Source organism: Diaphorina citri, unplaced genomic scaffold (assembly GCF_000475195.1).
Source record: "Diaphorina citri unplaced genomic scaffold, Diaci psyllid genome assembly version 1.1 scaffold714, whole genome shotgun sequence".
NCBI classification, from domain to species: Eukaryota; Metazoa; Arthropoda; class Insecta; order Hemiptera; family Psyllidae; genus Diaphorina; species Diaphorina citri.
The window spans coordinates 118,227-140,902 of NW_007378147.1; the positions used below are offsets into that span (position 1 = coordinate 118,227).

At 38.5% G+C, this 22,676-nt stretch overlaps 3 protein-coding genes and 1 pseudogene across 3 annotated transcripts in view; 3 read left to right on the top strand and 1 right to left on the bottom strand.

Moving 5' to 3' along the window:
* Positions 1-2,360, top strand: part of LOC113468365 — a 4,020-nt gene extending 1,660 nt beyond the window's left edge. Inside the window, exons 2-3 of the mRNA XM_026825198.1 lie at positions 857-957; positions 1,554-2,360. Coding sequence (XP_026680999.1) covers positions 857-957; positions 1,554-1,823 — 371 coding nt within the window. The 3' untranslated portion in view covers positions 1,824-2,360. The remainder of the gene's footprint in view (positions 1-856; positions 958-1,553) is intronic.
* LOC103511432 (stromal membrane-associated protein 1) overlaps positions 1-4,844 on the top strand; it is a 16,502-nt gene extending 11,658 nt beyond the window's left edge. Inside the window, exon 4 of the mRNA XM_026825196.1 lies at positions 4,387-4,844. Within this exon, the coding sequence (XP_026680997.1) occupies positions 4,387-4,665 (279 nt within the window). The 3' untranslated portion in view covers positions 4,666-4,844. The remainder of the gene's footprint in view (positions 1-4,386) is intronic.
* Positions 4,845-5,237: 393 nt separating this feature from the next.
* Positions 5,238-5,736, bottom strand: LOC103511433 (annotated as a pseudogene).
* LOC113468361 (gametogenetin-binding protein 2-like) lies at positions 5,564-11,168 on the top strand. The gene is made up of 5 exons (XM_026825192.1): positions 5,564-5,613; positions 6,717-6,863; positions 8,777-8,980; positions 10,535-10,709; positions 11,163-11,168. Exons 1-5 carry the CDS (start codon positions 5,564-5,566, stop codon positions 11,166-11,168), a joined length of 582 nt encoding a protein of 193 aa, XP_026680993.1.
* The last annotated feature ends 11,508 nt before the right edge of the window (positions 11,169-22,676 follow it).

The window sequence follows — 22,676 nt, forward strand, 5'->3', positions numbered from 1 at the left end:
GACTGTGAAGTGGCCATTGTATCTCCGTTCCTAGATCATCCGATGTGAATGGATGGAGCATGATTAGTACATTTTACTGTACGAATCTTTTTTCGTCACTGACTAGGGTGTTGTTGTTGTTGTTGGCGTTGTTGTTGTTGTTGTTGTTGTTTATCATTTTTGTCAGTAGATGTCAACATCTACTACCATATCATTTTTGATAGGTACATAATGTACTGAACTAAGTCTTTAATCATCAGCAAAATAGCGGTCGAAATGTCGAAAAATACTGTAAAACACCGCTAACCGTTGTCCTGATGTTAATAAAAACTGATATTTCGGGTGTTTTAGGTATGGTTTTGGGGGGGTCTACTCTCATAACTTTTTCGATATCTCTAACCGTTCGGTGAAAACCGCCAAAAAGCGGTTATTTCCGCCTGTGGGCGGCGCCCAGTGCAACTTTTGCCGATTTTCAGATTTTTCCCTTTACTTACTCATCAAGACCTACCATCCTGCCAAATTTCAAGTTTCTACTATATCGGGAAGTGCCTCAACATTTTGATGAGTGAGTGAGTGAGTGAGTGAGTGAGTGAGTAAAAAAATTGCGATTTTTGCGCCTCTATATCTCCGGAACTGCTTGTTATTAAGAGCTCAAATTTTCAAGGTATATTTACATACCTTACCTAAATATGTGCCCTGAATTTCAAAAGTTTATCTTTAGAGGAAGCCGATCTATGAAGGTCAGAAAAACCTGCCGAATCGGTTCGTGTAAAGATACACAGGCGTACTTACTGGAACTTGGCCAGGCGCACTGCCGTGCTCTCAGATTAAATTAATTGTTTGAAATATTAAATAATATATTCACCTCCAATTTCAGGTAACCCACAACACCTGCCACCATTTCCAACTCAACCCGCTTTTATTTCCCCATTTGTGAACCGACCTTCCTTGCCTGCTCAGGCTATAACATTCCCAAGTGTAAGTTCATCATGCAAAACAGTCGTTATACGAACGACAAGAATAAACCAACTAGATTTCTAAAGAGAATAACCTGTATAATCTAATAGTCCAGGAAACGAAGGCCGAAAATTAAGGTTTGGCGAACAATTTTTTGTGCCCAAGGGTTGGGGATGGTGTCCTGAATAAGGGGTCAAAAGTCCCAAAGTCAAAAGTCCCCAAGCTAGCCCAGGGCCTTTACAAGGGGCCCCGTGAGTTAAATGAAGGTGTAAAGGTCAATAAAAGCCATATGAAACTAAAAGCCGATATTTTAGTCGATAAAACCTTAGCTATCGTACTTTGGGGAATAGCCCATTTTTTCCATTACAAAACTACGATTATCTCAAGAACCACTAGCTTTACGACTAATACTAATGAATAGTAAATATTTAGAATAAAATTTCCTTCAATTTGACATATAAATGAAATTTGTACCACTTGCCATGCTCGTGTAATGGCGCAAAAACTGTGAAATTTTCAGTGAAAAATTTGTTGGTGTTTTTTTTTTTTTTATCAAAAATATTTTTTTCTCTGACTGTTCTGGAATAGATTTGTTGTTGTGATTTTCTCTATTTCAGGACAATGCCATTTTTCCTAGTACCCATCATGTGGCTAATCCATTCTATTGCATGGGTGGACAAGCACCTTCCACCAGTAACTCGACCCAAGCCAAGGGGCAACAGATTCAATTTGCTACTCCCGTGAGTAATCAAAATGTTTCCTCTTTACTTTCTTTACCCTACAATAAGAAACGTATAGTGCAATTAAGCTCAAAAAACCAAACGCGTCCGCTACGAAAACCTTTGAACCAATTAAAAAGAAGATTTAAACTAATGTACCAAAAGTAAAATGAAAGAAATATTCGAAAACGTATATTTCGGATATCCGGATAATTAGCCTGATACAGATTTGAATCCGGATAATTTACAGCTCTACTGGGAATGCAAACATCTCAAAAAGCTAGCAGAAAGGAACAAGGTGAAAATCACCTGGATTCCTGGACATGCGGGCTTTGAAGGAAATGAAAAAGCCGACGAACTTGCCAGAGCAGGATCGTCGACTAAAATAATTGGTCCAGAGCCCGCAATAGGTATCCCCAAATGCCTAGCAAAAATGGTGGTGCAAGACTGAATCAAAAAGGAACATATCAGGATCTGGAATACAAAAACTGAAATGCGATTCTCGAGGGTGGTGGTGGTGAACGGTGAACGATGGATGATTGATGATAATAAATTCCCATAACTTTTTGATATGTATTTCTTATCGTTTACCTCAACTCCTCAATACACTGACAACCCCTCAGGGTAGATAGATCTCATCATTTCCAACAAGGTTCTGTGAGTCATTTTCTTAACTTCGGCTTCGTTTCCGAAAAAAAAAATTACAAAAAACCACTTTTTAGGCCGTCCTTCCTTTATTAAATTACAATAGTAATAATAAAAGGTACAGGGACGGACTATTGAATTCTCTTCGGTGTCTGTCTGTTTGTCTGACCCCATAGAAGGACTTATCCAAACCTGGTCGACCTATATATCAAATTAAAAGTCTTTTTACCAGGAACACGAAAGTGGTGGTGCAAATTTTTTCCAGGGAACCAAAAAAACTGGTTTTTGGGGGATTTTTTTCACATTTTCTCACACAAATGAGCTCTGATCTTGAAATTCGTTGCGACGACCTATGAACTCAAAGCGAGAAAGTTTTAGATAACACTTCAGTCGATAATTTAAGACCGGTTTTAGCGTCACTCATGTTAAGCTACGCCGAGCAAGGCCAATAAATGGATGGGTGACTTAACAATTATATTGGTAGTTATTAGGAAACATTAAATTAAAAGGAATAAAGGGAGAACGGGCTCTAGTCTTGATTTTAAATCATTACATGAAAGTAAAATCAAATCAATAATAATAATAATAACCCGGAGGACCAAAAATTTAATCAAATCCGGCCCCAAGAGCCAAAAACAAGATGAAAAGTTACTAACGAGTATCTTTTCTTTCTTTTTCAGAGATCTTTTCCTTCAGGAGAAGAGGAGAAGAAAAGGAAGAGGAGAAGAAAAGGAAGGGAGAAGGAGAGGATGATAAAGAAGAAGGACCATAGAAACCAGAAGAAAAAGGAGAAGAGGAATAGATGAAGAAGGCAAAGTAATCTACTAGAATTAGAATAGTTAAGGTTTCGCTTCATAAAGTACACACCGGTAACATTTTTGCTTCGCAACAAACAAATGTTTCGAATGTTGAGCAACATTCAAGATAGTACACATAACCCAAGACGTCCTCTTCTGTACGGTATGACCAGTACACATTTAAGTTTCGCTTCATAAAGTACACACCGGTAACATTTGCTTCGCAACAATTGTGAAACAAATGTTTCGTGAGCAACATCCTAGAATAGTTTAAGTTTCGCTTCATAAAGTACACACCGGTAACATTTGCTTCGCAACAATTGTGAAACAAATGTTTCGAATGTTGAGCAACATTCAAGATAGTACACATAACCCAAGACGTCCTCTTCTGTACGGTATGACCAGTACACATTAAAAGACAGGAAAAAATATTCCACACGTAAGTCTGGAGAGTAAGAAAAGTAGCTAGATTGTTGCAAAAACAGTTCTGAATTGTTGAGAAACAATGACAGTAAATTGAGACGCTGCGCGTTGGTAGCATTTACGACCCGCTTAAATTCAGTTTTCATACTCACTCCTCCTAGTCCTCCTGAACATTCCCAGGAAATGACTAATTTAGACTATAATAAATCTCTCTTTCTCTCTCTCTCCTCTCTCTTTCTCGCTCCTCTCTCTCTCTCTCCCTCTCGCTCTCCTCTCTCTCTCTCTCTCTCCTCTCTCTCTCTCTCTCGCTCTCCTCTCTCTCTCTCTCTCTCTCTCCTCTCCCTCTCCCTCAAAGAAAATTTGTAGAAGCAAAGTATTCGTTTTCCATGCAGCTCAATAAAAAAAAAATTGTCTATGTCATTCCTCTGTCTCTGTTCATCAAATTTTCTACTCTTCAAAGTGAAAACCTTACCTATATAAGCGGATACGGGATGTATCCCGATCATCGAAATAATTTTTTTTTTCTTTTTTTTAAGAGGTTTGACAGAGGTAACTGTAACTGCTATGGTCTTATCGTCCCGAAATCGAAGAGAGAAGAAAGACAGGATAGGAGAAAGCCAGCCGTTCCGAGAACGAACACTGTGGGACCAAATTTTGATAAGTATTTTTCGATGTCTACTTGTTTTTATCCAGTACGCAAGTAGTACTGTCTACCTGAAAATTTAGTACGCAACTAGTACTGCAGTACGCAAGTAGTAAACACCGCTGTAAACTGTGTCAAACAGTGTTTATTTTCCTGAGCTACGCGACTGAGTGGCACAGCTCAATGTGCGCCTTATTTAATATATGTATTGACGATTTTTCAGGTAAACTGGGACAAGGAATTTGATGATGAGGCTGAAAAAGCAAGACGTAAGAAAAAGGATTCTTCTAAATCGAATACGAACCCCGTACCAGGACACCCTCCTCAATGTTCAATCCCTGTACCTGCCCCCCTTCCTAAACCTATATCTTCAAGCCCCAAGACTTCGAGAAACAAAACGGTAGTCAGTTCATCAAGCTCTGCAAATAGCAAACCTAACAGTAACACAACTGACCTATCTGCTGATTTATTGGGACTTGGTGAGATAAAATGCTTTATTTAGATTTAAGTAGGACAAGTTTTTACCTCTAAGTAAGGCTCCTGCCATTACAAACTGAAATGAAAACACAAGATATTTTAGACCTCGAATTAAAAGTTTTAATAGATCAGTTCCGCTTACTTGGGTGATGTTTCAAAGTCATATAGCAGGAAAAATGAGGACCAACGGTTTTTTTTCTTCTACGACTTCTAGATACCGAGATAAATCGATTTAAAAAATACCGGTAAATTGTAAAGTTTGACGTCACGACATACGCTCCCGTAGACGATGACGTCATAATTCATCACTCCCGTTTCGTTTGTTTGTGCGCAAGCGTTTCTGCGCAGTTCGACGTGAAATCTGACGTCACAACTCTTTGAGCTTTTTCATTAGAACGGCGATTAAAAAATAAACGGGAGGTTTGCTTTGTTTGTAAAGCGGCGGTATGCCTGTACAGTGTACAAGTGTACATTGTACACATTAATTCTAAGCTTCAAATAGGTAAGACCCCTCTCAATTCTTTTAAAGTTAAACAGGGACTTTCTAACACATCACATCACTTACCTGCTGCATAAGGCCGAGGAAGAACGCCTTAACTATAGGCCGGGCGAGGTCGGGAACTTAATCGGCGAAGGATGGGTGGTCTCGAAAAGTTCCTTCTCTCCTTCCGCGAGAAGAGCGCGAATCTTCACCAAATCCTTCTCATCCTTGTGTTTATCGAAGCGCGCGCGCAGCAGGACAGCTTCAATGCGCAGATCGACAATGTCCGAGTGGTAGGCTTCGAGGTTGCGCACGGCGCGCTTGTATAGGGACTGAACCTGTCGCCGGTGAGTCGGGAGCTCGAACGGGATTTGAATGGCGCGACGCGCAAGAAGGGTGAGTCTCATTTTACGGCTGGAAGGGTTAACGCGAAGTTTTTGAAATGGAGTTTGCGAGCAGTAAACGCTTAACTTGCCCTTCGAGCAGTAGAAGGTTAGTGAACGATTTGAAGACGATTTGGTTTCTCAATTTTCAGAACCACGAGATGGTTTTAATCCCTAGGCGAAAGTCAGGGCAGTGGAATTGATATCTACTCAGTAGAGATTAGAGATGTTTTGGGGGATAATCCTTCTGAAAGTGGCAAGTATTGCTTCTTCTCGCCCATCTAATGAGGGGCACACTACAGGATGGGCATGCTACGGCAAAGATTTGTGTGGGGATAATGAAGTAGAGACGTTTTTAGGGACGTAGAGACGAGGTCCGTCCGTTTGTCCGTTCGTGTTGAGTCGTCTGCCTTCTCTCTCTTTGTATCTCCTCCCTGGAAACAAAGAGAAAGAAAACAAATGGGGGATAATGAAGTAGAGACGTTTTTAGGGACGTGGTCCGTCCGTTTGTCCGTTCGTGTTGAGTCGTCTGCCTTCTCTCTCTTTGTATCTCCTCCCTGGAAACAAAGAGAAAGAAAACAAATGGCGTCAGACTTTCGTTTTTATTTGGGAGGGAGGAGGGCTTAAAATATTCAAGTTTTAGTGAAATAACCAGGGCTGAGTTTGTCTTAAATTCCAAGGGGGCAAAATTTTGGAGGGGGAACGAACTAAGGCTGTTTCAGGTTGTAAAAGAGAGAGAGAAAAAAAAAAGAGAATCAATGTAGATTTTCCTTCTTTATGTTAGATGATCATGTACTTTTGTACATTTGTAATAGTTTAAGAGAGCCGAATCCCTTTGTACACCCTAGTTCACAAAGGGATTTTGCGAAATCGAGTTATGTGTTAAAATGGGTTAATGAAAGGTTTATAAACACGAAGCACACAGGGTCGGCGTTTGTCATCCTCGTTACGTCAGCACCAGACTGATACTGAGAGACATACTAAGGCAAGGGCATCGGTTTGCGATATCGGTTCCCTATGAATTGTCCATTCTTTTAAAATACATCGAAAATCGATATATCACAACATCCCTCAAAACTTCAAAAGTTATTGATTTTAAAATATATCGACAAAAATATATCTGTACCAAATACAGAAGACCCTTGCTTAGACTGCGGGACCAAAGGAACTTTTCAGTCTCATTCTGGCAGTATATTCCACGTCTATTTTCAGTACATCGCATCATCCCTATAACTGGAATTCCAGTTATAACTTGCAGTCCTTACTTCAGCTTGCCCGTTTCACGGACACGGAAGTAACACTTTACAGGAAAGGCAAGTACCATTTCACAGGAAAGGCAAGTACCATTTCACAGGAAAGGCAAATAACACTTTACTCCACAGGAAAGGCAAGTTAACATTTCATCCAGTTCTATCGATTCAATTCTGGCAAGGGTTTGACCAACTCTTCTGTGTAGGCGTGATGCACACAGCTGCATACGAATTTATACTGACTCTGCAACACAAGGAAAGAAAATGCAATTTGTTTAATTGATCTGAACAGATCCACATTAAATAGATAAGTTTGACAGCCCAGTTAGCTTAGTTGGTAGCGCGTCTGCCTTGTAAGCGCTAGGCCGCGGGTTCGATTCCCGCCCGGAGCGGATTTTATCCTGAACGGATACAATTACAACCCTACCTATTAAAAGGTATACTTAACATCATTTGTACACCCTAGTTCACAAAGGGATTTTGCGAAATCGAGTTATGTGTTAAAATGGGTTAATGAAAGGTTTATAAACACGAAGCACAAACGATACTTCGTAAAAATGGTATGGAGGATGATACCTAGGTATCATTTTTACGAAGTGTCGTTTGTGCTCCGTGTTTTATAGCCTTTCATTAACCCTTTTTAACACATACATAACGCAATTAGAGAAGAGGAAAAAAAATATGCCCACAAATTGAATTTTTGAATGGTAAATCAATCTTCTCTATGATCATAAATAAATAAAAACGGTTTATGTAAAAAAAAATTAAAAAAAAAAAAGAAAAAAAAAAGTCACTTGTACCCTTTGTGAACTAGGGTGAACATTCAAAAACAAAGTTCAAAAGAAAACATGACTTACCAGTAGTTACATACGAAAAATACTGTAGAAAAAAATCACACAATTCAAAAAATTAAAATTCCTTGACACAATCAAATGGCAAACGAAAAACCAACAAATTAGATACAAATAAACAAAAGATATAAATCACTCCAAAAGTAGCTCTAGATTTCAAACGATCGTAAAATCTTACGCGATAGTACTAGAGCAATCGGTATCCCACTAAACCAAATCGGTATTGATAGAGAAGGAGTAATTAAAAAACTGATAAACTCGCTTCTCGTTAGCAAACAGACTGACTATAGTATGAAGGAACAGAGAACAAGTGCAGCACTATCTCTACACATCCTAGTCATGGTTCGTCAACCAAAACCAGAATAATCTTGAGGAACATCTTCTTTGGATCCTACCAACAATAGTCAGAAGCGTAACTATAAAATGGAGGGGGACAAAAAACTGAAGAAAGGAGAGGAGGGCACAAAAAAGGCAAAAGAAGCTTAGATCAAAGGGAGATACATGGATCTTAAGGAGAAATTGCCTTGTAAGCGCTAGGTCGCGGGTTCGATTTCCGCTCGGGGCGAACATATTCCGAAACAGATAAGGTTCCTTCTCGGATCGGCTGCTTTTCTCCTATAATGTCTTCCTTCTGTCTTCGATTTCGGGACGATAAGGCTTTCATTGTTACAATTTCCCACATAAAAGTTTAAGTAGGTCCAAAAAGCGGACCTGCCCCAAAACCCCCTGAATTCAGTCCTGCCTCATAAGGATCATAATGTAATGATTTTTTTTTTAAAAAATCAGAAATCCATATTAATCATAAAACACAAGAACAGAACAGTCAAACTTGAATTATTGAGAACACAGGGAATCCTTTTTAATCTTAATTATAGAGGTTAATGGGTTTTTCATCCATAAATTAGAGTTTTCCAATGAAAAAGGTTTAATTGTTCTTCAAATATTTTCTAAATAAAATTATCTAGAGTATTCTAGACCAGTGTTTCTTAATTAGTTTGGCCCGCGGAACCCTTTTCAAAAGGTGAACATCTTTGCGGAACCCTGAACTTTCAAGATTGGATGTATATTCATTATTATGATTCATTCATTGGTACTACTTGTTATGATGAATTTCAAATCTAATTAGGTCCTCAAAGCTCAAACTAACTACTCATCTCATCCCATGTCTCAGGTTCTGTGGAGAGTGTCGTACCAAGGTCATGCGAGCCTACACACTGCTCGTAGAGGAGAAGGACCCTAGCAAGGAGAAAGGTTTCGTGTCTTCTCTGTACGCGGGCATACGGCGCTGTCTGGCGGACAAACACATTCATCTGGAGTTACGCACGGAATTCATCGCCTCCCTCATCGCGAGAGCTGAACCAGAGCTCATAGGAAAGTAAGTAAACTTATGATTGCGGGTTCGATTCCCGCCGGAGGCAAAATTTAGCCTATTATTATACATATGTCTGATTGCTCATCTCCGGAGAGAGGGTATGTATCACTGCTCTACCTTTATAAATATACATATTGTGACAAATTTTCTGAGAAAAGAATATACCTTGTTTATACTGCCAGAATAAGACTGAAAAGTCCCTTTACCACCACGTAGTCTAAACAAGGTCTTATGTAGGTATTAGTTATTGAATCATTTTAAAAATTATGACCATAATGATCCTTCTTTTTTATGTTCGCTTTTCTCAGGACTTTACTTTGCTTCCTAGGTCTCCCAACCTTTGCAGAGAGGTTCTTTTATAAAATGTAGATCAAAAGTCTCTTGGGGACCATCCTCGAGAAATGTACGGTTCGGCCGTTATTCGCCTTCGAAATTGCGCTATTCAGGGCACAAATTCTAAAAAAGCTAAAACTAAATATTTCGGCCCAAGTCGCTCAAAATTTGCAGAGAGGTTCTTTTGTAAAATGTAGATCAAAAGTCTCTTGGGGCCCATCCTCGAGAAATGTACGGTTCGGCCGCTATTTAGGGCGAAAATTTTCCAAAAGCTCGAAAACGTCCGCTTTTCTCAGGACTTCAGTTTTCGGACCAAGTCACTCAAACTTTGCAGAGAGGTTCTTTATAAAATGTAGATCAAAAGTCTCTTGGCACCCATCCTCGAGAAATGTACGGTTCAGCCGCTATTTAGGGTGAAAATTTTCCAAAAGCTCGAAAACGTCCGCTTTTCTCAGGACCAGTTTTCGGACCAAGTCACTTAAACTTTGCAGAGAGAGGTTCTTTATAAAATGTAGATCAAAAGTCTCCTTGGGCCGAACCTCGAGAAATGTACGTTATGTACGGATCGGCCGTTATGTAGGGCGAAAATTTTGCAAAAGCACGAAAACGTTCGCTTTTCTCGGGACTTTAGTTTTCTGCCCAAGTCGCTTAAACTTTGCAGAGAGGTTCTTTATAAAATGTAGATCAAAAATCTCCTCGGGCCGAACCTCGAGAAATGTACGGCTCGGCCGTTATTTAGGGCGAAAATTTGCAAAAGCACGAAAACGTTCGCTTTTCTCAGGACTTCAGTTTTCGGCCCAAGTCACTCAAACTTTGCAGAGAGGTTCTTTATAAAATGTAGATCATAAGTCTCTTGTTGCCGATCTTCGAGAAATGCCCTGTTAATTTTTTCCCCTCTCAAGTTTTGATTCACACAATCTTTCCACCTTTTCTTCGGCTTCCCTCGCCCTTTTCTCCCCCTCACTACCGTGCTCTCAACTCTTTTCCGTGTGTAGCTCTCATCTCTTCTTTCAACATGACTATAACACTGTAGTCTCCTCTTCTGGATCTTCCTTGACATTTCCATTACTTTTATCCTACTTATTCATTATTATACTGTATTTACAGAGTGTAAAGTGTAAATATAACAAAAGGTCTATTCCTACGCTGACAGTCTAAATAAATCACTACTTGTGATCATTTCGTTTGATATGTAGTAATAATTAATTAATTATTTATTTTCAGTCGTAGGGAGCGTCATGCTAAGACCCTAGAGATTGCCCAGGAGGAGGTACTCACTTGTATTGGAATCTGTGTGTATGAGCGTCTGCATAAGATACAACTGAAGCTGCGAGAGGAACAGTGTACCTACCAGGTGCTGGCCACGGTGGCCATTGAAGCTTTATGTAGAAACTTTGAGGTAAGCTAACTTTGTGAGGTCACTTTGAGCCTGTACATAGGTGCTGATTTTCTTTAACCACGATTGAATAAACTACGGGCTAAAAAATTCCCGGAGGGCAAGGGTCCAGCTTGTTAAAAAATCACAGACCTTGTGTCAGTTTTTAGGTCATAATCATAACTTCAGTTTAATCGATAAACTGTTTTTGTTAAAACCACGAGCCAGAGCACAAAATTTTGATCCTAATACACCTGCGACCTGATTTCCAAAGTTCAGTTTCGATATGTTTTTTTTTTTTAAAGCTCAAAAAATTTTTACATCATGTCCGATTTTTACGTTACACGTTACGAAACACGCGGTTTTTGTCCGAAGAAATTTTGGAGCAGAGGTCTCCATCTTTCAGGAAAACTTGCGCTTTATCCAAGGATCAAGATGAGACTTCATTTGCCTTTTTAACTCACGTCCTTCCCGCAGAAATAACCACTTAACTACCTGAAAAACACACATGATGCTAGAAAACTACTGACCATGTGTGGGTGTCTCCGGGGATATAAAATGCTGCGAATAACTTCGTTGAACGTTAATTATTGGTGTGAATGTGAAGCCAGCCATAGATTGATATTCTTTTCTCTGGCGATGCTGTTTAGATTTTCTTTGAAAAAAGTTTTCCTCTGACTGGTTGAAATAAATCTTTATCCAGCGGAAAATTGAATTTTATTTTCACAGCCCTCTCGTCTCCAAAGAACAAAACAACAACATTGCAAAGGCACCCACACACGGTCAGTTTTTCAGGTAGTCAAGTGGTTATTTTTTCTGGAAGGTCGCGAGTTAAAAAAGCAAAAAAAAAGGTCTCATTCTGCTCCTTGGGTAAAGCGCAAGTTTTCCTGAAAGATGGAGACCTGTGCTCCAAAATTTCTTCGAACAAAAATCGCGTGTTTCGTAACGTAAAAATCGAACATAACAAGGTAAATCTTTTTCGGTCTTGAAAAACACATTAAACCTGAACTTTGAAATCGGAGATCAGGTCGATTCAGATCAAAATTTTGTGCTCTGCCTCGTGATTTTAAAGCAGTTCATCGATTAAAATGAAAAAGTTATGACCTAAAAACTGACACAAGGTCTGTGATTTTTAAAAAAGTGTTTTTTTGTTTTTATTATTATTATTATTTTACTTTTTTCGGAAACGAAGCCGAAGTTAGGAAAATGACCCACAGAACCTTGTTGGAACCCTGTTTTTCTCGGAGCCTGTTTGAAATTGCGAAAAAAAAGCGTAATTCTATGATTTTTAAGAAGGATATTTTGGCAATATTGCGATTCGCGAAAAAAGTTTTGCCTGGTTCGCGGTATTCGCGAAATCCGCGAACCGTCAAAAATTAAGTGAATTGGAAAAGTAATATCACCATAAGATTTTGAAGTAAAAAATAGCATGATTTGATATATCACACACCTACCTTTGAAAAATATGTAGGATTCGCGGAAGCGAAATATTGGACTAAATTAAAATATTAATGAAGCCACAAAAAACACTCTGATTTGATGGGTCGCACTTGTACTTTTGAGGCATTTTAGTGATTCGCGATTTCCGAATTCCGGGAAAATCGCGAACCGCAAAAATTCGAGTGAGTAGTCGATTATACTTTAAGTTTAACGTAGAAAACGAATATTATGCAATAAAAAATGGGGGTCCTCATTAAAAAAAAAAAACTAAAGTTGGCACCCGATTCGGGGATACATATTGCCAAAATATCCGCCTTGAAAATCAAAGAATTACGTCTTTTTTTATTTTTCGCAATTCAAACAGGCTCCGAGAAAAACGGATTGAGCATAAATTCTGAGAAATCCTGTATGCATTTAAAAAAAAAAAATGAGTAGTATACCTACCTTTTTTGTTCACTTTATGACCAGCGCTATGCGTAATGTCACCATCACTTTATTTATGTGAACTATGTTTTATTATTATTTTAATTTTAGCAACACTTTGTATATGGCCTAAAATGAAATACGAGTACCTAGCTACATATTTACAAAGAAAATGTGTTGAATCTGAATATGACCTTATACAGACTGCGCCAGAAAAACACTGACAACGGCTCAGGGTAGGTAGATCTCATCATTTTCAACAAGGTTTTCAGATGTGAACAACAAGGTGGGTCATTTACCTAACTTCGGCTTCGTTTCCGAGAAATGTCCAAAAAACCACTTTTTTTAAAAAAAATGCAGACCTTATATCAGTTTTTAGGTCATAACTTTTTCATTTTAATCGATAAACTATTTTTGTTAAAACCACGAGTTAGAGCACAAAATTTACATCCGAATAGACCTGATCTCCGATCAGGTGGTGGTGGTGGGTGGTGGTGTCAACATCTTCTACCACATTTTTGATAGGTATGTACTTAACTAAGTCTTTAGTCAGTAAAAAAGCTGTCAAAATGCTTTAATCTGTAAAAATACGGTAAAACACCGCTAACCGTTGCTCTGATGTTAATAAAAACTATTATATGGGGGGTTTTAGGTATGGTTTCGGGGGGGTCCACTCTTATAACTTTCTCGGTATCTTTAACCGTTTAGTGAAAACCGCCAAAAAGCGGTTATTTCTGTCTTTGGGCGGAGCCCAGTGCAACTTTTGCCGATTTTCAGATTTTTCCCTTTACTTACTCATCAAGACCTACCATCCTGCCAAATTTCAAGTTTCTACGACATCGGGAAGTGCCTCATAATTTTGAGGAGTGAGTGAGTGAATGAGTAAAAAAATCTGGTGTGAACATCACACGACTTTCCTTATCCTATTGAATGGTGCTTATTTGGGTGTTCTGTTGTAACTTTTACAATATCTCTGACCGTTTTGTCGCTTTAGCTGAAAACCGCCAAAAAACGGTCGAAATCTGTCCAAAAGCGGTCAAAATACCGCCAAGCGCAGCAACCATAGATTCACTGTGAAGATGGTCTTGGTGGCTCATTAGATGGCATCCAGTGGCGATTCGAAGAGCATTGTTCTGAGGAGTTAGTAGTTTACTCCAGTTGGTCTTGCTTATGTGAGGTGACCAAATGGGGGCAGCATAATTAATTACGGATCTTCCAATGGCTTTGTAAGTGGTGACAATTATCTCTTTTTCCTTTCCCCATGTGCTGCCAGCCAGGGCTTTGCTATGCGGATGACTGCACCATCCTCTCTTCTGGAAACAAAATTGACGACATCTGCAATATGATAAACCCATACCTTGATACACTCAGTACATGGTTCTCAGAAAACAAATTAGAACTATCTGCAGAAAAGTCATCCGCCACTCTTTTTACCACCTGGACTTTGGAAGTTAACACCACGCTCAACATCAACATCGGAGGAAGCATCATCCCCACCATAAAACATCCCAAGATACTTGGCCTCACTCTGGAGTTGGTGTTTTCTTACTCACTGCTCTTCTTGACAGTACAGCTAGTCCCTGAGACGTTCTGGGCAACAGCGAACCATCAAGTTGTAAGGGCCGCTGTGTCATGTTTATGTCTGTGGCTTGACAAGCTGGTCTACTCCCTGTTTAACGTGCCCTAGCCAGACGCCCTTGATTATGATAAAGAATTTTGGGAGGTAGGTACTCAAAAATTTTGGAGGGCCCTCCAGGGGGGGAGGGGGGCACCTTTAAAATCTTAAATGATAACCCCCTTTTATGATACATCATATCAAAGGCCTTAAAAAACCTAGTACTTTGGTACAAGTTTGATCTCAATCCGGCAACCAGGGCCGGAGTTTCGGCCTATTCAAATTTTTCCATGTTCTTCCGCCTATAGGGGAAGCACCAAAAATGGGAAATTGATATTGATCAGTAATTTATGCTTCAAATAGGTTCCACAAATGGTTCCTATTGAAATTCAGACCCAAAAAATAAATTTAGACTTTCGGCCCTGCTGGCTTCCGGGGCTAAAAATGGATGTTTCAAAATTTCATTTTTGGGACTAAATTTCAATATGAATAGTGGGATCTATTTGAAGCACAAATCACCAATTGCTATAAATTTCCCTTTTTTGGTGCTTTCCCTATTGTCGGAAAAATGAAAATTAGGCCATAACTCCGGCCGCAGTTGTTGGATCGATCTCAAACTTGTGCCAAAGTACTACGTTTTTTAAGGCCTTTGATATGATGTATCAGGAACAGGAGGTTCTCATTTAAAATTTTAAAGTTGGCCCCCCCCTGGGGCCACCCCTGAAAAAAATCGATTACCTACCTCCCAAAATTCTTTATTATAATCAAGGACTGACTACATGCAAAATTTCAGCTTCCCAGGGTGAACAATAAACAAAGTTAAAAGGATGGCCTGGTACTTTGTGAACACATGTTAATTATTAACTTACAGTCGAACCTGAATATAAGAGAATCCAGGGGACCACCCTTTTTTTCTCTTATATCCAGTTTTCTAATAAATCCAGTTTCTCTAATATCAAGGTTCAGCATGGTGATTTTGACTATATCCAGGTTTATGTACCATAGGAACATAATTACGTATGCATACATAGAGTTACGTATGCATACATAGATACATTCATAATTAAATTAAATTACAATTCAAATTAATTATGTGCTACCTCCATACAGGGTGCGCCAGAAAAACACTGACAACGGCTCAGGGTAGGTAGATCTCAACATTTCCAACAAGGTTCTGTGGGTCATTTTCCTAAATTCAGATACATACTTTTTTTTCTTTTGAAAAAATTCGTCTGTGCCACGGTAGATTTGAAGTTTGATCAGGCTGTTCCTGAAAGGATAAATTTTGGATCTGAAATGTTGAATTTTACTGATTTTTGTGTTTTAAATTAGCTAAAAAAATACGTCAAAATTTACGAGCTTTGGACACATTCTTACAGTACTGATCTAATTTTATCAAAAATATTCTTTTCTCTGACTGTTCTGGAATAGATTTGTTGTTGTGATTTTCTCTATTTCAGGACAATGCCATTTTTCCTAGTACCCATCATGTGGCTAATCCATTCTATTGCATGGGTGGACAAGCACCTTCCACCAGTAACTCGACCCAAGCCAAGGGGCAACAGATTCAATTTGCTACTCCCGTGAGTAATCAAAATGTTTCCTCTTTACTTTCTTTACCCTACAATAAGAAACGTATAGTGCAATTAAGCTCAAAAAACCAAACGCGTCCGCTACGAAAACCTTTGAACCAATTAAAAAGAAGATTTAAACTAATGTACCAAAAGTAAAATGAAAGAAATATTCGAAAACGTATATTTCGGATATCCGGATAATTAGCCTGATACAGATTTGAATCCGGATAATTTACAGCTCTACTGGGAATGCAAACATCTCAAAAAGCTAGCAGAAAGGAACAAGGTGAAAATCACCTGGATTCCTGGACATGCGGGCTTTGAAGGAAATGAAAAAGCCGACGAACTTGCCAGAGCAGGATCGTCGACTAAAATAATTGGTCCAGAGCCCGCAATAGGTATCCCCAAATGCCTAGCAAAAATGGTGGTGCAAGACTGAATCAAAAAGGAACATATCAGGATCTGGAATACAAAAACTGAAATGCGATTCTCGAGGGTGGTGGTGGTGAACGGTGAACGATGGATGATTGATGATAATAAATTCCCATAACTTTTTGATATGTATTTCTTATCGTTTACCTCAACTCCTCAATACACTGACAACCCCTCAGGGTAGATAGATCTCATCATTTCCAACAAGGTTCTGTGAGTCATTTTCTTAACTTCGGCTTCGTTTCCGAAAAAAAAAATTACAAAAACTCACTCTGGATAATCTACTCACATTCACAGAGCATATAAAAGTCACGCGCGGCAAAGTCCAGAAACGGAACAATGTCCTAAAAGCCCTGGCTGGCAGCACATGGGGAAAGGAAAAAGAGATAATTGTCCTTGGGTCTTGTACCTTCCATTTCCATATCATAAACTTTCTTAGGTAACCTCTCGTCATTCATCCTCATAACATGTCCATACCATTTTAGTCTTCTTTCACGCATTTTTTCCTCTAAACTCTCAATGTCTACCATCTTTCTAATATCTATATTTCTGATTCTATCTCTCCTAGTTTTTCCCACCATACTTCTCAGGAACTTCATCTCCGCCGCTTGCATTCTAGTATTATCCTTCTTTCTTATGGTCCAGGTTTCACATCCATATGTTAGGATGGGGACATAATATGTGTTGTTATTTATAGTAGAGGTTGAAAGTTTGTGGTATTGTGGGGGGGGGGGGGGGGGTGGGGGCAAATTTTAAAATCTATATATATAAAAGAGAAATGTGGACGGGTCATGTATTTATGTATGTCTGTCCGAATTGTTTAGAGAAAACTATGATAGTTATCGAAAAAGTGTAAAAGAAGACCCCCAGTAAAATTGTCGTATCTGCCCAAAAAAATCAGACCTTTAAAATTCCCAACCGTTCCCGAGATATGGGCCTTTTCTGACGGCCAAAATGCCCCATAAGAAATACACAGGGAGTAGAGACGCGAGGACAGTTGAGTCTTTTTCCTCCCGCAGAGTTTTAGCTTCAATTTTAGTTTTTTTATGTTTTTAGTTTTCTCCGTTGAACATTCGTATTCGCTTTGATCTAAAGAAGAATATTTTGAGCTTTACGACTTTGTATGAAATTTGTACCTACTCCTCACATATCACTGAAGTTAAGCAACGTTGAGCGTGGTTGGTAGTAGTTTTTAGTTTTCTCCGTTGAACATTCGTATTCGCTTTGATCTAAAGAAGAATATTTTGAGCTTTACGACTTTGTATGAAATTTGTACCTACTCCTCACATATCACTGAAGTTAAGCAACGTTGAGCGTGGTTGGTAGCTGGATGAGTGACCACCTAGGGAACTTTTTTTTTTTTTAATGCGACTTTGAATTATTTACAGACATATTACTGAAGTTAAGATACGTTGACCATGGTCGGTATTTGGATGGTAGAATATCAGGGAATATTTTTCAAATCCATTCCCCCCTTTTTTTCTTTATTTAGTCATTAGGGAGCGCCTATCGCAACCGTGTTTTCTCAAAGTGAAAAGCCAGTAGGGAGCGCACAGCGCGACCATATTCTATCAAAGTGCGAAGCCAATAGGGAGCGCGTAGCGCGGCCGTATTCTTTCAAAGTGAGAAGTCAATGAGGAGCGCGTAGCGCGACCGTATTGTTTCAAAGTGTGAAGCTAATGGGGAGCGCGTAGCGCGACCGTATTCTCTAAAAGTGAGAAGCCAATAGGGAGCGCGACCTTATTCTCTCGAAGTGCGAAGCCAACAGGGAGCGCGCAGCGCGACCATATTCTATCAAATGCGCGACCTTATTCTCTCGAAGTGCGAAGCCAACAGGGAGCGCGCAGCGCGACCATATTCTATCAAAGTGCGAAGCCATATTCTAAACCGTGGCGAAGCACGGGTAACCTGCTAGTCTTAAATAAGAATCCCCTACTTTTGATACACCATATTAAAGGCCTTAAAGAACGTGGTACTTTGGTACAAGTTTGAGCTCGATCCGATAACCAGGGCCGGGGCCGGAGTAATGAAATTCAAAATTTCGAAAAAATGACTGGAAAATCGGGAAAAGTCAGGGATTTGATTTCTTTCCATTTAGGTAGACAGCCTGAAAAAAAAAGACAACTATGAAAAGGTAAGAACAAAATTAATAAAAACCTACAAGATAAGTAAAATGTGTTCATCTTGAATTCTTGAAAAAGACAACTATGAAAAGGTAAGAACAAAATTAATAAAAACCTACAAGATAAGTAAAATGTGTTCATCTTGAATTCTTGAAACCACCCAAAACAATCCCTGTGAATTTCATTTACCTACTTGGTCATTTTAAGGAAAATAATATTACTTAGGTAATGCCTACACATAATAATAATAATAATAATAATAATAATAATAAAAGAGTGGAGGTATCAATTACAGCATCCAATCCTCACTGCTGTAATTGAAGACTGAAAAATTAGATAATTGGTGGATGTGTCCATTTCACTATCCATTTCTCACTTCTGGAACTAGTGCAACTGAAGAATGAAAACTATAGAAAATTAGTGGATGTCCCAATTTCACCATCCATTTCTCACTGCTGTAACTGGAAGAAGTTTATAAATAAAACATAGCTCTTTGAACATTCTCCTAGGCTTTAAAGATGTAAGGTTATAGGTTCTAATTATCTAATAGATTCCTCATAACGTTGAGAACGCCCATATTTCCTGTATGTTAATAGCCTAAGGAAAGATTTTTGAACATATTCAATGCGTTGAGTAGACACAAGCCCAAGATCTCCCCAAACCTCAGAACAATACTCTAAACGAGAGCGCACTAGCGCATTGTAAAGAACACTGTGGCTCAAAGGAACTTTGAAGTTTTTAGTAATGTATACCACAACATTAGACGTTCTTTTAGTCTTAGAACATAGACTCTCTATTTGATGGTCAAAATTGAGTTTTGAGTCAACACTCCTAAATCCAAGTGAATGAATTTCCTAGCAATAGGCGTCCCATTAATTGCATAGTTATAGAATTCAGTGTTATGTTTCCTAGTTTGAAGCTAGCTATAGAGTGGTGTTTTGTGTTTCTCTCTCTGTATGTATTTGTGTTTTTACATTTTATTAAATTGACTTGATACTTTTTTGTTTTGTGTTGCGTATCCCTAAGTTCAAAATTTTTCATTCTATTTTTCTGATAAATTCTCCAATTTTTACATACCTTTGTTAACGTGATATTGTGATTTTTTGTAAAAATTAATTTGTTAACAATTTCTCGAATACGTAAATGTGATTTTAATAATAATTTTCGATGAGCGGCTCGTGATTCACGAACTGTGATATTCAAATTTACTCTTACCTAGTGCTCTAACAATATAATAATACTTAACACTCTACCTTTGCTAAAAGTCTAAAATGTTTACGAGAACCTCAAAAGCACAGGTGATTCATCAGCACTGGCAACATGACGACCGATTTTAAGATCGTCAGCAAAAATATCAAAGTAACAATTTCGGAGGATATTTTTAATGTCATCAAAGAAGATGATAAACAAAAGAGGACCAAGATTTGACCCCTGGGGTACACCAGAAGGGACGTTTAAAAGGTCAGAAAAAATATTACCAACTTTAACTTGAAAAAACCTATCAGTTAGGTAGCTATGAAAAAACTTAACATAACCAGTACTTAAGCCAAAGTTACAACTGAGCTTATTTAAGAGAAGCTGATGATCAACGAGATCAAAAGCTCTAGAAAGGTCAAAATAAATTACGTCAAATTGCTGACGATTTAGTACACATGGAGCAACAGACTGTAAAAAGGACACAAGGTTAGTTACAGTTGACCTCCCTCTAAGAAAGCCATGCTGGTGAACACTCAACTGATTTTGTACATGGAAGTAAACATTCTTATAAATTACCTTCTCAAATAACTTACAAAAAACACAGAGCAATGAAATGGGTCTATAATTCTTAACACTAGAAACATTCCCTTTTTTAGGTACGGGCACTACCACCGACACTTTCCACTTACTAGGAAATTTACCAGTTCTCAGGGAACAATTAAATATTTTACACAAAACATGTGATATGGAAACAATACAACACTTAACTAGAAAAGAAGGAATACCATCAACCCCACAAACAAAGGAAGATTTTAATTCCTTTGCTGCTAAGATAACATCACACTCCTCAACCCTCGGCAAGTCCAAGGTCACGCTACCCAAAGACTGGTCATCTAACGTACATGCTGATCTAACAGAAGCAGAACCAGAACTATTTGTATTATAAATAGAATGGAAGTGCTCAGCGAACTTGTTGGGGACCTGCTCAGTAGGGACAACCTCATCTCTATCAAATATATTTATCTCATGAGTACCTTTGTACTTCAGTTTAGCAAAACGCCAAAAGAATTTTGGATTAGCTTTGAGATCAGATTCGACACGATCATGATACTTGCGTAGATCTCGTGCATAAAGTTTTTTACATTGTTTCCTAACAGAGCTAAAATTATCTTTAAACGTGAGATTATAGGGAGCTCGCTTACATTTACGATGAAGTCTTTCCTTCAGACGCAATTTATAAATGAGTTCTCGCGAGAACCAACGTGGATACCGAGAAGGACGAATAACTTTATCCGGAATAAATTCATTAACACCCTGATGGAAAGCCAAAGACAGATCCTCAACAAGCACGTCAACATCTTCACTATCAGTATACTGATAATCTCTTAAATAATTATATAAACCGAAGTAATCTCCCCGGGCATAGTTTTTCTTCACAAAGGGTTGAAAGTTATCATTAAAAATACTTAATGGAATTTTGACAGCAATATTAAGTGCAGGGTGCTCATGGTCAAGTCTAACAAATGAAAACCCCCCAGTATCAGTGACATCACAGAGATCACCTAAATTTGAAAGAACAAGGTCAAGCAGATTATCATGTTCATTAATACGAACATAACTATGTTGAGCAAGATTCAAAGACTGAACAAAGGTCGAGTAGATTATTTCAGATCGCTTTCTGACATTGAAATCATAATGTAGACTAACACCATGAGCCCAATCAAATAATGGAAGATTGAAATCTCCCAGCAAAAGTAGCCTGGTAGAAGTAATACCTACACTATCTACAAATGATTCATAAGATAGTAAAAAATTACAATAGTTTTCTACAACCTGCGGGTGAGTACTACCAGGTATGTAGGAGTTACCAATAATGAGTTCACACTCTAAGCTTAACTTTAGCTTAACCCAAACACAGTCAACACCATCAAAGTCCAGCTCAAATAGACGAACCACATTGAAGTGCTTCTTCACAGCGATAAGTACCCCACCACCAAATTGTACTTCATCATTGTACAGTCTATCTTTTCTATATACATAGTAATCGTTGGTGATGAAATAACTACTACTAAAGATACTATCTTTTAACCAGGTCTCAGTTAAACATAAAAAGGCGGGATTATTGCCTTGGGCAATTTCTGCCATCCAAACCAATATGTAGGACCAAAACAGTCTGCTCAAATCGGGTATGTACTGCAAATCTGTATCCGGTTTTACCAACCCTAAAGTAACCGGTATGAACAGACTCAGATGTAGAACTTGTTGAGAGCAAATACAATAGCTAAAGCTTCCGTTAGCTGAGAATTGACTATTTTGTAATCAAAACAAAGCCGTACATATCCATTAGTAGGTTTTAGAACTGGAAGAACTTCTACACATTTTGAACCTTTTTCCAGATGAACACTAAATAGCACAAATTAAATTAGGGCGCCGCAGGCGAATTTTTTAAAATTTGGGCTACAACGTTTCAGATATGCAATCTGATTGAATTTCAAATTTTCAACGCCGCAGGCGAAATTTTTCAAAAAGTAGGTAGATATGTGCCTCATGCTTGTCACGAGTTAATTTTTGACGTAGGTACCTAATTCTTGGATATTTTTCTATACATTTCTTCTCCTAATTATAGCTGAATGCTAAAATGAGGAAAATACAGGGTGGTCCAAAGTTACCTCACGAATTTGATTTGCCCATAACTTTGTTATAACTTGTCGTAGCTTGTTGAAATAAACATCACTGAGTTCAGAACTAAATGAGGTTTTGTTACAATGTAGCCGTGGACCCCGCAACATCGAGCTTTCGCTGTGGAGGCATTTCTTAAAAGTTGTGAATTTGTGACTAATTCTCAGATGAAGTTTCGAACCCTTTTTATTTTCCACCCTCCTCACCCGATCTTAGCTCGTGCGACTTTTTTTTTTTTTTTTTTTTTTTTTTAAATTGTCGAGAAAACTCTCACACTTCACCCCCCTCATTCTCACACTCCCACATTTCACCCCCTCCACTCTCACTCTCTCACACTTCACCCCCTTCACTCTCATTCCAATAATTCGCCACTTTCAAGAAGTGATAATATTGTGGTGGTCCATAACAATATCACAGGGTGTATTAATGCATGGAAATTTCTCTGGTATTATCCTTCTTTCTCATGGTCCAGGTTTCACATCAATATGTTAGGATGGGGACATAATAT